At 35.0% G+C, this 15,223-nt stretch overlaps 1 protein-coding gene across 13 annotated transcripts in view; it reads left to right on the forward strand.

Moving 5' to 3' along the window:
• Raskol (Ras GTPase-activating protein raskol) overlaps positions 1-15,223 on the forward strand; it is a 281,119-nt gene that overhangs the window by 212,259 nt on the left and 53,637 nt on the right. Inside the window, exon 1 of one of the 13 annotated variants that reach the window (XM_083099957.1) lies at positions 3,720-6,194. The exons of the other annotated variants lie outside the window; for them this stretch is intronic. Within the exon in view, the coding sequence (XP_082956083.1) occupies positions 5,345-6,194 (850 nt within the window). The 5' untranslated portion in view covers positions 3,720-5,344. Of the gene's footprint in view, positions 1-3,719; positions 6,195-15,223 lie in introns of those variants that run through there. 13 annotated transcript variants of the gene reach the window in all.

Consider the following 15,223-nt stretch of genomic DNA (forward strand, 5'->3'; position numbering starts at 1 on the left):
CTTTCGGTGCGAGAGAGATAGGTAGTGGCGTCGAAAACGTGCTTGTAAGTGAATTTTTCAAACAACACGGTCGTAAAATGCTAATTGCATTCTACGCCCAACAAAAGGCTCATAGAGATACAAGTGATCCTTTTCCAAGTTTCTCACATTTTGGAACGAAGATTGAACAAGAATCGAGGAAAATTTTTTCTCCATAAAATAGCACACATTCCTCCCGTCAATCGTAAAAATATTCAATAGTATCGGCGCCATCGAGCTGCAGGAATTTTACACATTCTCTCAATAGAAGTAGAATCGATCTTTTCAAAGGGATTTTCCGAGCAATATTCGCCTAGGAAGCGCCGCCATATTCGTTACAATAAATTTGCGAGACTGCACGAATCCGATCGTACCACGCAAAATGAGATTTCTCTCATCCCGCGCGTAGGCAGCGCAAACAGAGAATCCTCGAGATTGCTCGCTTTGCCGCTGCAATTGCATCCGTTACGCTTCGGGTCATTATTCATTTTAGGCGGCGGTGTCAATCACGAAGAAGAAAGCTCGTTCGGCGCCAGGATCCTGTGCATTATTACAATTAGCGATGTCGCAAATACAAACGATCGTGTCTCACAACACGCGGAAATTACGCAATGCAACTCTATAGAGATTTATTATTAAGATTGGAATTTTGCGTAAATAAATATAAATCCTTCTTATTAAATCAAAGATGTAACAATGAAATAGAAAAACAATTTTGATATTTTTGAATTTTTTAAAATTTATATATATGCTTCTTAAATGAAGAAAATTAATTAAACGATTTGAAGTTTTATTTCGTATACATGTTTGTAGACGTATTATTGCGTAAGATATGCTAAGGAAATTTAACTTATTTCTTTGTAATTCACTCAACTGATTGTGAATGATAATGCGTCATTGATTATGCATGCGAGTATATTCTAATCAATGCAATTACACACGACATCGATAAATTTAATTTGCTAGAAAAATCAAACTGGCTCTAGTTATCGTAAAAGTGAAAGGAATTGTGGCTTTAAAACACGCTACGAGGACAATAAATACCTATTTCAGTCTATATCTATATCAGCTTAATATAAAATAATTTATACTATACTTACCTATATCTTGCGCGCGATTTATGTCTATGATTTATGACATGTTTTAAATTCGTTGTTTTGCGAGAATATTAAAACATTAAAAACATTTTAGCTTTTAGTATTATGGAATTTCTATAAAAATTAATTGGAGATATATATTAAAATCTAAAAATCTTATACCATAAAGTATTTAAAATTACTTTCTTGTAAATCTTTTAATTTAACTTATTATCTTCATAGAATGGATCTTTCTAATCGCTCAATAAAAATGAAAAGAGAAAGAGATCGAGAGAAAATTGAGCATGAATCGACAAGTAAAAGTGAGATTTTGACACAGATTTACTTTCGACAGACATTTTGAAATACGTTATCGCACGCACACGCTTTCTTCGATTATAATTGGAATAAATTATTGCAAAAATATATAGAAAAAATATGTAGAAAATGTATTACCCATCGAAACGCTATAAACGATTGAAAAAAATTGTTATTTTTTCAAAGCAATAGTTTCGAGCTGGAGAAATACACGAGAAAATTTGATTGAAAATTTCATGCATACCTCTAAATGAAAATGATTTTTCAAATTGGAACAAATTGTGAAATATTTTCTATCTGAACTCGTAAGATATTGAATCACATGTACACGCACAAAGTTCAAACGCATGCTTGACTTGATGAAACTTGCATTTCGATCGACGAATATGTACGAAATTGAAAAGAACTTCTTATCATCGACCTGGTCCCGACGTCGCATAAATCGCCTTAAGCAGTCTTAGGCTTTCAAGGGACGGGAACGTTTTGAGATCCAAACGTTTTTCGCGCTGAGCCAACGTTATTTATGAGTCGCATCCTTTTTCGCTCCTTTTTACTTGGTGGATTTGAACGCAATTTTACATTTGTCCACAAGAATGTGACGATGTGAATTTTTATGCTAGTAAAAAGTTAAGTTTTATTACAAATTTTCAACTGAAAAATATTTTGTAACTTTGTTTATTATAATAAGTTGCTAGGATAAGAATGAGTTAAAATAGAATTAGAATCTGAGAAGATATAAAATAATAATATAATATATTATATACAAAATTTATCTATAACTCAAATTTGTTATCCATAACTCGAATAGTTATGCTAACAAATTGTGCAATAATTAGATAAATTGAAACAAAGTTATCAATTATTGAACTTTGCAGCGTTTATATCGGTCCTCGGCATCCATCTCCTTCCGCTTTCATTCGCGGCGGCTTTGCGGTTTTCGTGGAATGAAAATTGGGATCATAAACTATCGGTTTTATGTTAGAGTTTCGAAATGGAGTAACGCGAGACAGGCAGCAGGATGGTGATGAAGAAACAGTTACGGACGTGATCCGGTTGAGACACAGGGATTTTCTCGGGCATGCATAATTTGCCGGAGAAAATTGACGGAGTTGCGACTTTTTCTAAGGGTCACGAAATTCACGCCGCATCGATAGCGAAATAATCGTCGCGTCACAAAATTGATCCATCTGAAGTAAGACCGGTCGATAACATGGAATAAAAAAAGGCTGCAAGATTGCAGTTTGTTTATACAACCTTCTTTTTTTTTAAATTAATTTTTCTTATTTATGCAGTCGAATATTCTCATGCTTAACATAATAGTTTGAAAGCGTACATAGTTTCTTGATGCATGTAATCTCCCGGAATCGCAATCGAGACTTGTAAAATAAATAATGGAAAGGTCCATATTTTACGTCGCATATCCATAATAATTAGCGCACGTACTTGCATAAGATATCTCACATTTGAAGTTATCATTGCGCTTTCACTATTACAAATGTCAATATTAATACGCTTTCACATTGCAATAATATAATTGAAAATATGTAGAAAATTTCTAACACATTGCAACTTGCGCAAAAATGATATACAAAGAAAGACTCTAAGAAAAACAAAAAATATTCGTGATGACGGGGCTTACTACAAATTTAGCGACATTCAATTTGATTTCCTCCGAAGTTTAGATTCTTTTCTTTTGACAGCACCCACTAGACACGCCCAACAGTTGAAACATGACAGAAGTATCTTGCGTTTTTCTCACACAGCCTCCAAGAGTCGTCTTACATAACTCGAGTTTTGTTCTGAATCACCTCGATTAGAAATTATAATAATTCTTTTTCAAAACTCTTGTGTTTTATTCTAGGGACAGAATGATTTTTATTCTTTATGAAGAGATAGAAAAATAAAAATTGATGACAATTCTTTTATTTACAAAAATTTTCCCTAGTTCTATGTATCGCATTTGTCCTTGTCAATAGAATAAAGAAGGGATGGATCCTCGATATCTCGGTATCGTGATTGAAGGCATCGTTCGATACGTCTTCTCCCTTGGTGCATTCTACGTATAGAATGTACCTCTACATTCCACGGATTGTCGTCGAGACCAGGCACTTCCAGAGTCTGGAAGTCTGGTCGAGCATAGTGTACAGTCGTCGCCGATTCTCTCTCTCTCTTTTTTCTCTCTTTCTCTCTGTCTTTCTCTCTGTCTTTCTCTCTTTCTCTCTCTCTCCCTTTTAACCGTGTCGAGAATACCGCCGTCGATAGAGCGCGCTGGCGACGCACTTGGATCAAGCCCGGCTCGTTGGATCCAGATAGTCGCGAGTTCGTCCGCGGTGCGGTCGATCGTGTGTCGTACTCATTCTTTGCGCGAGAAAGCGCGCTCCTTGAGAATAAACGCGACGCGAAGGAAAAAAATCCGCGCGAGTAGACGCGATCAGAAAGAGAGAGAGAAACAATCATCGCGCACGAGCTCGAAGTGATCGTGAGAGCCGGATCGCCGTGACTTGGAAGAGAATACCTCTTACTTTTCTCAACGCGACAGTCGCTCGAGGACTCGCGATCGCATCGGAGTCGCGGGTAATTCGAGTTCGAAGATATTCGAAGAGAAGATATCTCTCTCGAGAGAGAGAAAGAGAGAGCGTCGCGAGATGCTATTGTGGTTCGCGGTGAACTGATGGTCGCTGCTTCTCGAATCGAGCAACTACGTGTTGGAATTCGCTTCAGAATAATACGTAACAACTGTGAGAACGAGCGTTATGGATAAACCGGATGGCGCGCGAATGACAGATCGATGACAGGTGCGCTCGCGCGACTCTGCGTCTCGAGAGCGCTCTCTTCAATCGCGATTATCCGCGAATATTTCGTTTCCCCCTTCCCCCCCGAGTTATAGTCCCACTCCTATATAAATCCCTTTATCCGGAGTACTCGCGGCGATCGTAAATCTCGACCGGCTTTGCCAACAATTTCAACGGCGTGTGCATTCCATTCGCGCTAACCGGCGATCCTCCGCGGATTCTTCGGCCAATTGCACGTGCAATCTCCAATCGCATCTACTCTTCCACGGATTTCTCTTATAGCGGAAAAAGGTTGATGCGAAGTAACATTGAAAAGCTGAGAACACACGTACAAAGTGGGAGGGAGAGAATCTTTTCCGTCCGCGAAGGAAGCGACGTTACAAAGACGTGTACGTGAAAGCAAGCAGGAATAAAACGTAGCCAACAGAGAGAGAGTTCTTCACGGAAGAGACGACTTTGCCGAGGAAGATACGCTGAAAAGTGGTCGCGCGTTGACGCGAGAGGTTCAACGCCTCGCATTCTCCGCGAGTATCAGCAGGGATAACTCAGCCAGCTGATATTCGTCTAGTACGTCGCAACGACGCACGTGTTTCTTCCTCTTTCTACAGTCGCGTTTACGCTGCTCGATAGTTCTATATTTAGCCCGGGTGCCGGGAGGGAGAAAAGGGACAGAGGGTTACTCCGAAGAGACGGGTCGACCTCTCAAAAGGGTCGTCGCGGAGAACCGATCCGATCGGGAAACGTAATCATCGTTATTATACCGCTGCCTGGAAGATTGTATGCACCCGATTCTTGGATTAATCCGCGCCTCTGGAGGCGAGGTGTTGCTACAACGCGATCCTGAAGGCGTATCTCATCGTCGGTTGATAGTAGGGACACCCGATAAGCAAAAATGCGAGCGTGAGAATGAATCGGAGTCGATCGAGGGGGAATGGTTCGCGTAAAGTGATCGAACGTAGTATCACATAGTGCGTGATAGTCAGTGCGTACAGTGTCATTATCAATAATGTGCCACGAGATAACCGCGATATCAAATGATAAAATTCGCTCGATCAAAAGTCGTTCTCTTAAAAAGCGCGCGAAAAGGGAGGAAGAGAAGCTTATTGGTTTTTCACGCTAAATCGTGATATATGCGAAGACATGCTGACGGCTGAGGATCCCGAGGAGTCGCCGAAGAGGCGGTCCACGTTCTACGTGTCATTGGACGGAGGCGAGCCGCCGGCGCGACAGTCGGTCGCCAAGTTGACGAAGGGTCACTCGACGGACGACAAGTTCGTCTGCAACACCTACCCCATCGGCAGCACGTCCAAGACACCCACGAGCGGGTCCCTGACCCGCACCCTGAGCAACAACGAAGGCTTCTCGTCGACCGCGAGACGAATCGCGGACGAGACTCTACCCGAGGTGAGAGGCAAGGTGCAGTCGTTGACGAGAATCTTCGAGGCGTCCAAGTGCGACCGGATAGCCAGTGAGGGTCAGACGGAGCAGAGAAAAAAGGTCGAGAGGACGAGGTCTTTCAAGACGATCGAACGATTTCAGAGCCGGTTTACCGGCAGGAAAGAGTCCAGCGGCAGGAAGGACAGTCGTCTGAACAATACCATTGCCTGCTTCGAGGTGGAGGACGATGCCGGATGCGGCAAGAAGCTGTCGAATGTCGAGCAGAGACCCACCGCGACGAGAATCGTCATCGAATCGGCCGCAAAGTCCTCCCGCGGTCATCAGGAGCAGCCGAGAGGCAAACAGAGCACGACCCTCACGAATCTATTGATTCGTAGGACTCACAGCACGAAGCTGGCGAGGAGCAATAGCACGCTGGTGCGAATCGGAAGGCACGCATCCGTCGACAGTCCTTGCACCGTTGAAAAGGCGGACGTCCGTGTGAGCAGATACAAGGATGAGGAGACCAGCGAGGATCCCGCTGTCGCCGACGACGAATGCGTCGAATCGTCCGTCTTTGAAGACGCCGACATCGATGGCGGGGTACACTCAGGTAAACGAGTCTTTCCGGTTTATCAAAACACTAGGTGGATTCTCGACCTGGACTTTCGAGCGGATACCTTAAGCACGTGATAAAGATGCACGGTTGTTTTCAGCGTAATTATACTGAATATATCGTGTAGCTTATCGCGCCTGTATGACTGGATCGATGTTAATCTATGCGTAATTAACGGGGTTCGTTGAATCACTGTATTAGAATTTTCTAACTCATTATATATATTAACGATAATGAATAACAAATATAATCTATACTCTTTCATAAAAATATACTCTTGCTGTTTAAATTTATGACGAATATTTGTGTGAGCTTTTCTCGTCTAAAATCAATTATCTTATAAGAAGCTATGTGAATTTATTTAATTGCTAATTAATGGCAAGTAATTAAATAAGTTTAGATAGATTCTTATAAGGTAATTGGTTTGAACGAAAGATAAGTTTATTCTTTATAATTGTGCATAAATTTATTTTATATTTAGATTTCTAATAATGTCTAAACACTTTATTAGTGTTTGGACATTATTAGGCATTATTAAAAATCTTAAAATCTTAAAATGATAAGAAAATTATAATATAAATTTTTATAATATTTATAATATTTATATAAACTTTTTTTTAGTTTAATATAATCTTCACGATAAGAAAATTTATATAATATAGAGCAGAAAAATTTATATGAATAATTATAATTCTTAATTATTATAATTATTTATATAAACTTTTTTGTGCTCTGTATTATATAAATTTTCTTATCGTGAAGATTATATTAAACTACTAAAGTTTGATAAAGTTTGATAAGTTTGATTAATTCCATATGAATCATCTTGTATATTGTAACATTGAGTCATTTTGACAGTTCAAACCGTTCGCGAAAGTGCGAGATAAATGCGTGGCGATATTAAACAGGAAACCAATTCGCGAGATAAATTAACGAAGTACTTAAAGTCGCGAGATCGTCGGGACGTTTCTCAAATAATCGACCGGACACGCCGGTTTGCCCGAGCAAGTAACGAGTGTTAATTATCCGCTTCCGCAGGATCTCTCACGCCATCCTTTAAAATGATTTTTGTTTTTGGCTCGATAATTACACAATAATTATACAGCACGCTGTGTTCCACAAAGCTGCGTTTAGAGAGCGCAACGAGATTTATGAGACGCTCGAGATATTTGAAAGTATCGGTAGGATTCTGAAGATTCGTCATTAATAAGATCTCGGGCAAACACAGGCCGCTACTATCTACTTCCGAGAATGTTTTATGGGTGTCTGTAGGGTATTTATTACGCTTAATTGTTTCCAAAGAAATCTATGTGCAATTGAAGATTTCTATGACCTGTTAAAAATAATTAAGAGCAATTTGAAAGCCATTACGTGTAATTGATATAAATTATTTGACACAGTTAATTATTGATATAATTGATATAATTTAATTATATGATTATAAAATAAACATCGTATCTTAATTTAAAGGTTCGAGAAAAAAGAATTATGTGACACAATTTTCTATTGTATTTTTTCTTCTTTTATTTTGTAAATTATATTATAAGAGAGCTTTTTTCTGCATCATACTTAATCTGTATCGGAATATATACAAAAAAGAGAAAGATAAATTATCTTATTTCGGAGGTTGTACGGAGAATGTTACGCTTGTATTTTCAAGAGGGCAACGAGCATAAAACTTTTACGAGCTACGGTATAATCGTAATTACAAAGTGCAAAATTACAGAGTGCACTCATGGCCAGGAGAGTCCGGTGACTTTTAAGGGACATATGCTTATAATGATTATGCGCACAAGTTTGAAATGACGTTACGCTCTATCGCATCTCTTTTGATAATGTATCAGTGTGAATGTTTTATGCGAATGATGACAATGTTTACGCGGAAAACACATGTATACGGAAATTATTATTAGTAATCTCGCTAGTCACGTAGAGATGTTCGAATATATTCTTTACTTTATTTATTAAAAAGAGAATTAACATCTTTTTTTATCTTACGTTCAGATAAAAACTTGTATTAAATTATTTCCAAATTATTTATTATTTTTATAATTTATTATAGCAAATTTTTTCCTTTCACTTGTAGATTTAATGCAGTACAATTATAATCGTCGAATTCACTAAATAAATGTCGAATGACTCATCGAATCACATATAATAATTTATTTTCTTTTAATACTTTCACTGCCATCGAGAGGCATATGTCTTACAAAAAAAATTGATAGTGAAAGAATTAATTTGCAGCGAATTTCTCCATTTCGAACTTTATAATAGTACAATCACTTAGAATTAAAAATCATGTATCGTATAGGTAAAACGAGGATCTCACGTAGTTTATGCTCTAACAATCAAAGAGACTAATGAAAGCGACACAATCTTATCTAATTTAAACTGCGCTGTCTCTCACTATGTCATCGATGTGTTTTCTCTCCCTTGAACTAATTATAAAGAATGCAAAGCATACATAGTTGAATATGGTTATCGGAATTTAAATACACTCGATCGTTTATATTAGAGATATAAGAAGTCATATTTCACGTATGAAACTTGGAATCGATATAGTTTATCACACAAATATTTAATTTTTTATTCAATATCTTTTCAGTTAATCTTGATATATTATCAATCTGCTTAAAATTTATTAATATTATAAATGAAGATTTTATATCTACAGTATGAATTTTATTCTCTATTTGTAAGAAACTTTCTTTTTTTTCCTCTCTTTTTACTTTCATTTATAAAGTTGTTAAATTACTCAATGCTTTTTTTATCGAGGTAACATCGACTTTCAATTGATCAGAGAATAACGCGAGAGAAATACAGTTTATAATAAAGAAAAAAGAATAACACAAAACCATGAAATCTATGCATACAAGAGAAAATATAAAATTATGTGTAAATAAATAATATTCATTAAATATTACAGATATTTAAAGAATGTTATGATATATTTTTTAAGAAATTGAGAAATTTTATACAAATCGATAATTAAACAACTTTCTGAGAGCAAAAATAGAAATTATTTCGTAGAGAGGATTCTCGATCGAAAATTGCTAAAAGAAAAGCCGCATAAAGGAAATATTTCTATCTCGTTTATTCCTTGTGCATCTCGTTTTAAATAGCGTAAATAAAGTGTAAGACATTTCGCATAAGACTTTTCGTAATTGCCTTACATTGTCGATATCTATGATCTGTTTCACGAAGGCTTATATTGCGCCGTTTCTAGATTACATCGAATTATTTCTCGTGTCGACAAAACGAAACCGAGCGAAATCTTGCGTTTCTCGAAAGCGTCACGCAATTCGCTCGATACCGCGATTAATATCCGGGATCATTTAATTACCTTTTTAGCGTCGATCTTTGCATGCTAATTTTGTTAGAAAGAAAATGATGCTACGCAATAAGGATCTTCCGACAAAGTGGTAAATTACGTTAGTGAGTAAACGGAATAAACGCGATGGACGCGGCGAAGATTTTATCGCAAAATGTAGAGTGATTTATGCTACGACCAGAGGAAATCTGCTTGCTTTTCTAGCTACACACATTGAAGCAAATATTTTGTTTATATACTCTATTATTGATATTATATTTTTTAAATATAAAATTCACACAATTTATCATAGAATATTAATAATATACTATTAGAAAATACAATTTATCTCATTTTTCTCTATTATTGATGCTACATTTTTTAAATCTAATCTGTTTATTATAGAATAATACTAATTATATATGTTATTAGGAAATATAATTTTTAAAATACATACGCACAGGTATATTTTTTTATAAAATACTTTGACAGAATTGTTAAATTCGAAGATAAATTATAAAAGTGTCAGAGTTTTCAATAATTAACATATTCAATCAATATAAAAAAAGAAAAGGATCGTATTAATATTTGTTAAATAATTAGTCTTCTAATAAAATGTTAAGAGCTGAAGAGACATTAAAAAGTCTTCCTTTTCTTCACCAATAGTCAATCAGTCATCAATAGTCAGTTTTCAATAGTCATTAAACGTTCATCGATCGATTTATATTTCATTAGAATCGACTTCAACGTTCTTGAAAAATTCGAGATTATAATATGACTTTAAAATCAGAAAATTCTTAAAACGTGAGTTTATCCGATATTAAGGAATTTGAAATTAAAATTTTCCATGATGACAAAAAAGAATAAAGTTTTTATATTTTTAATGCACTTCAATATAAGCTTTACAAGCTTTGGACGAGATTAAAAAAACATCGGTCACTAAAGTGGACCTATTTATTCTACTCGTGTTATTGTGTCAAAATCGTGCAGTAAATTGGACAGACCGAATGACAGAAATAAACGAGGGGAATTTTATGGCGGCCTCGTAAATCAGACCCATACAAGAGGGAGAGAACGAAAGATCGAATTTTGCGATTCGGCCGACGAATTCGTTGGTACCGTTAGGGCGGCAAGAGTTGCACAGAACGAAAGAAAGCCGCGTCTTTTATTCCTCGTCGGCGGATACAAACCATCTTAATTAAAGAACCGGAAAAATACATACGTCGACTCGTAAGTTCTTCAAACGAATCATTACTCTCACATCCGGTGCTGTGACGTATGCCATAATTAGTCCTCTATAGGTCCTAAGAATAAAAGCTTAAAAAGGATACGCATATATAAAAAATTATAGAATATATATTAAATTTTCTTTGAAAAAATTGAGAGATTTTAGTCTCGAAATATTTAAATTTTAAATTAATTTATTATTGATAATTAATTTCAATAATTATCTTCGACAAGATTATTTCTTTAAATTTGACAGAGCATTCAAATTCGTTTTTAGTTTCTCTCAATTCTTATAATAATTGTTGGTAAGAGATGTGTGTTATTTTCGGCGAAGATTGACGAGATTAATAAATCCTAGAGGGATCTCCGAGATTTTGATGACTAACTAGTTTGTGCTACAAAACACGTGACACAAACCACCCAAAGATCCCCACCATTCACAAATCGCGGCCAGAGACCTGCATCGACATTTTGGGAACCTACTTATGCAGGTCCATTCGTTTGGCCACCTGCCCTCCTCCTCAGTCCAAGTCGAGAGAAAAAGTCGTCGCGATTATAGTTTCCTCGACTAAACTTCCCTGGCATCGTCTTTTTTATCCTTGTCTTCTCAGTATTCTTTTCTAATTTTTATTCGTTGTCAATTGGAAGGATTGAAAGAATCCAATATAACATAGTCATTAAATATCTCTTTGAAAATGTTTAACATTGTACAAATTAAATTCAAATTAAAATCAAATTTAATTTAATTTTTTTCAAATTTTTTTATGAAAAATAAATTGAACATTTCAAATAATTGATTCCAATTGTCGATACTTTGCAATCGTCGATATTTTGCAATATAAAGTGAAAATATCAAATAAAGAAAACATTTAAAATCGAATTTTTTGCATCGACACAATAATAATAAAAAGAATAAAAATTAGCTCGATAAATAAATCTTTTATAATTTGTTTCTATATAATCCATAACACATACAATGAACGCATTCTGCAAGAGCACCATAAGGTCGATATCGCGCGATATTACTGTTTGAACCATATTGCGGCAGTGTTTATAAAAAAAAAAGATATCGCGCAGTCATCGATGTTTATCCGTCGAGCTTTTAGGATTTTATTGCGTTTCACACAATGATGTTTTTTTATTCTGATATTCGCCGGCGTAAAAAAAATATTTATCCCATGGATTGATCTCGCACATGAATGTTTGAAAAATCTGATCAAAATATTTCCATCGTTTTGCTTCTAAAAAATCGCGATGGCATTGATTGCAACCTTGTCTCGATAGCCGCCGCGAGATGAAGGAAAACAGCTGATTTCTATCTCTCTAGTTTTGCACAAGCGGGGCTTTTTTCTGGATCACTCAATCGGAAAAGGCATGAGGTTTTTTTCCATTGCGAAAACTAAGATAAATATATATCAGACGCAGCATTTGCAACATATAAATTAATGACGAATTAATGATTTTTCAACCAATTCATACACAACTCGTATTAAAAAATGCCCAAATTGTATGATAAATTTTTTAAACAATTTTTCGATATCGTAAGAATAATAATAAACAATTTTTTAAAACATTTTTTAAAACAATTTTTCGATATCATAGGAATAATAAATTGTCAATAAAAATTCAAATAATAATTAAAACATTTTAGATTTATACTTAAATGGATTTCACTCAAGAAGCATTTTTTATATTTGCCTTTTGATCGTCTAGATTAGCGATTTTACCTCGATTGTATTCTCCGCATTTCGAATATTATTTATATCGAAATCGATGCCTCGCATTATAATTTAGCGAACCACGATAAGGGTCGATAATATCAATAATGTTAATGTACAAGATAATGATATGATCCATTATGCGACCTCGTGAAACACCGACTTCGCATCGCATCGACTTAATCGTAGATACTCCAACGGCGTTTCGTTGATGGAGTGCTTCGTGCGCGAGAATGAATCGGATTTCAAGGCGCGTTGCACAAGGTAGATTTCGTTATGAAACGATTTCGACATAGCGTTACTTAATTACGGCTGATCATGCCGTTGTTGGTTTAACCCATGGCCTTACGTTTCATATCGCTGATGCAATTTACATATTTACCAATTAAATCTTTCGCGATCGATTTGTTTGGTAGTATTTCACTTGAGATTACAATGTTATACCTAATGTGATTATAATATCGGTGCATGATATTTATTATTATGATAATTATTATGATAAAAATTTACGGGAAGAATTGTATCTATTATTATATTTGAAGATACGTGAATTATTCTATTAAATATGAGTTATATCAATATTGCATGTTAAGTATCGAGAGAAATCGCGAATTTCCGCGAAAGCATCCTTTACCTAACTTGGGAATACGCCGGAAACCTTTTCCCATCGAATTTCTCACCGTGATTCTTCAATTCCACTTGCAAAGAGAAGTTAGATTTCTGAGCTATATATACTATTGTTTTTTGTTTTTCTACGAAGGATGATTTCACGACTGACTTGTTCTGATTTTATTTGTGAATGTTTACATAGACAGAGACACTTAGATTCATACATTAATTTTTTCACTAGCTCACAAATCCTTCAAATTCCAAAAATTAATGACAAGAGAGATTAATTATCTATTCCTAAAATGTCTTAAAATTTTATAACAATTTTCCAATATATAACAGATGTTTACATTGGCAAAATAGAAATGTTAATAATGCTATAAAATAATAATAGAAAAATAATCCCGAAAATTTCATATTTTCTTAACAGTTTTCAAGAATTTGTTACTTTTCATTGTATAAACGCAATCAAGTATTTCTTGTATTGCTTACTGATACCTAACCCTGACAATAAGGAAAAAACGTCAGAGTTTGTTTTATTGTTTATAACTGAGTCACGCGTCAGCAAAATGTTCTAGAGTGAAATTGTGTTGGTCGAGACAGACTAACAGTTGACAGAATGCAATTACACAAAGTGAGCGGACTTCTTTCCTTTCGCCCCGCGGCAGCAGTTGGTGCGTGAGAAAAGCGAATGATTGCAGAATGCTTGCTGTGCATATTAAAAATCGGTAATGAAACCTGTTACTTTTTATATGCTATCGCTTATGAACCTTTTTTTGCAGTTTATTATCCGGAAAAGTTAGAATTATCAAAACGAAATCTAGCATATCTCTCTCTTTTCATCACAAGAACGTTATCAACAATTATTTATTTCATAATAATTGCATAATTATAATGTAAAGGAGAAAACTAAAAAAATAAAAGTGTGATTAGATGCGGATAATCATGCTCGCTGACATATAGAACGTATGCGCATCGTTTAAACAGACGATAAATCAAATCAGCCGAAAATATCTCATCCTATTTAGTTCAATTTACCGAGCAGGCATAAATCAAGGGATCTACTACAAAAGGATTTCAAGAAAGTAGGGCGTGGTTGAAAAAACATGAAAAGGTCACAGATTAAAACAGCCCGATTTATCGCAGGTGAGAATACGATAAACATCGATAGGCTCATAAATTATAGACATAACTACAGGGATATACTTCTATGTTCTTTGCAGCGCGAATCGATTCCTATAGCGGATTGAATTTCACGTAACGGACCATGACACGAGATATATATAATTGTTAATTTAACAGCCATCGATCTTATTTTTATCTCAACAAACTAAAGATTTTCATCTCTTCTCATTAAAAAATTAATGATATCTTTGAAGGTTATTATTTATTATTTTGATTTGCTGGAAATTAAACATAAATAGCACAGGACAAATCTTATCTATTATCGTATCGCGCATTAAAAACTAAAATCAATTGCCTAATGTTTATGCAAGTTGGCCCGTTAACAATATGCGTCACTCGGTATAGGCGGGTCCGAACGTTTTGTGTGTTTAGGACGTAGAGAATTGAATTCAATGGAAAATAGGTGATGAAGGCACAGAAGCGATGCGCAGGCAACATTGACATATGCAAATATGTCCCTTTCTTGTTCTCTCGAAGATAAAAATTGTGTGACACATCATGAGATTGTTCGTTTATAGTTGTATCGGCACAGGCCGTACAATTCGACAATAAATATGCTAATTTTTCGGTCGCTGCGCTCTAATTTTCCAATAAACGCATTGCAATATATGCGAAGGTTGATTTTAAAATTGATCGATTGAAAGAATTGCTTATTTAGAGAGAAGGAAAAAAGTTTTAAAAGTTCTTTAAAAATTATTATTAAATTACTAACATAATTAGTTAATAAGGACCACGTGAAAACAATAAACTCTATAAATTCTACACACACATATATATATAAGAATAAATAAAGTTTTATCAAAAAGAGTTATATTGATTTTACAACAAAAATCTAAATCATATATTTATTAATTATATTAATAAATTTATTAATTATATTAATAATTTTACCAATAATTAATGTACTAATATAATGAATAAATTATTAGTATAATTGGTAAAATTATAAATATAATTAATAAAGTTATTAATGTGAT

This window comes from Camponotus vicinus, unplaced genomic scaffold (genome assembly GCF_025532165.1).
Source record: "Camponotus vicinus isolate PSW18456_S1 unplaced genomic scaffold, iyCamVici1.0 SCAF_5, whole genome shotgun sequence".
NCBI lineage: Eukaryota > Metazoa > Arthropoda > Insecta > Hymenoptera > Formicidae > Camponotus > Camponotus vicinus.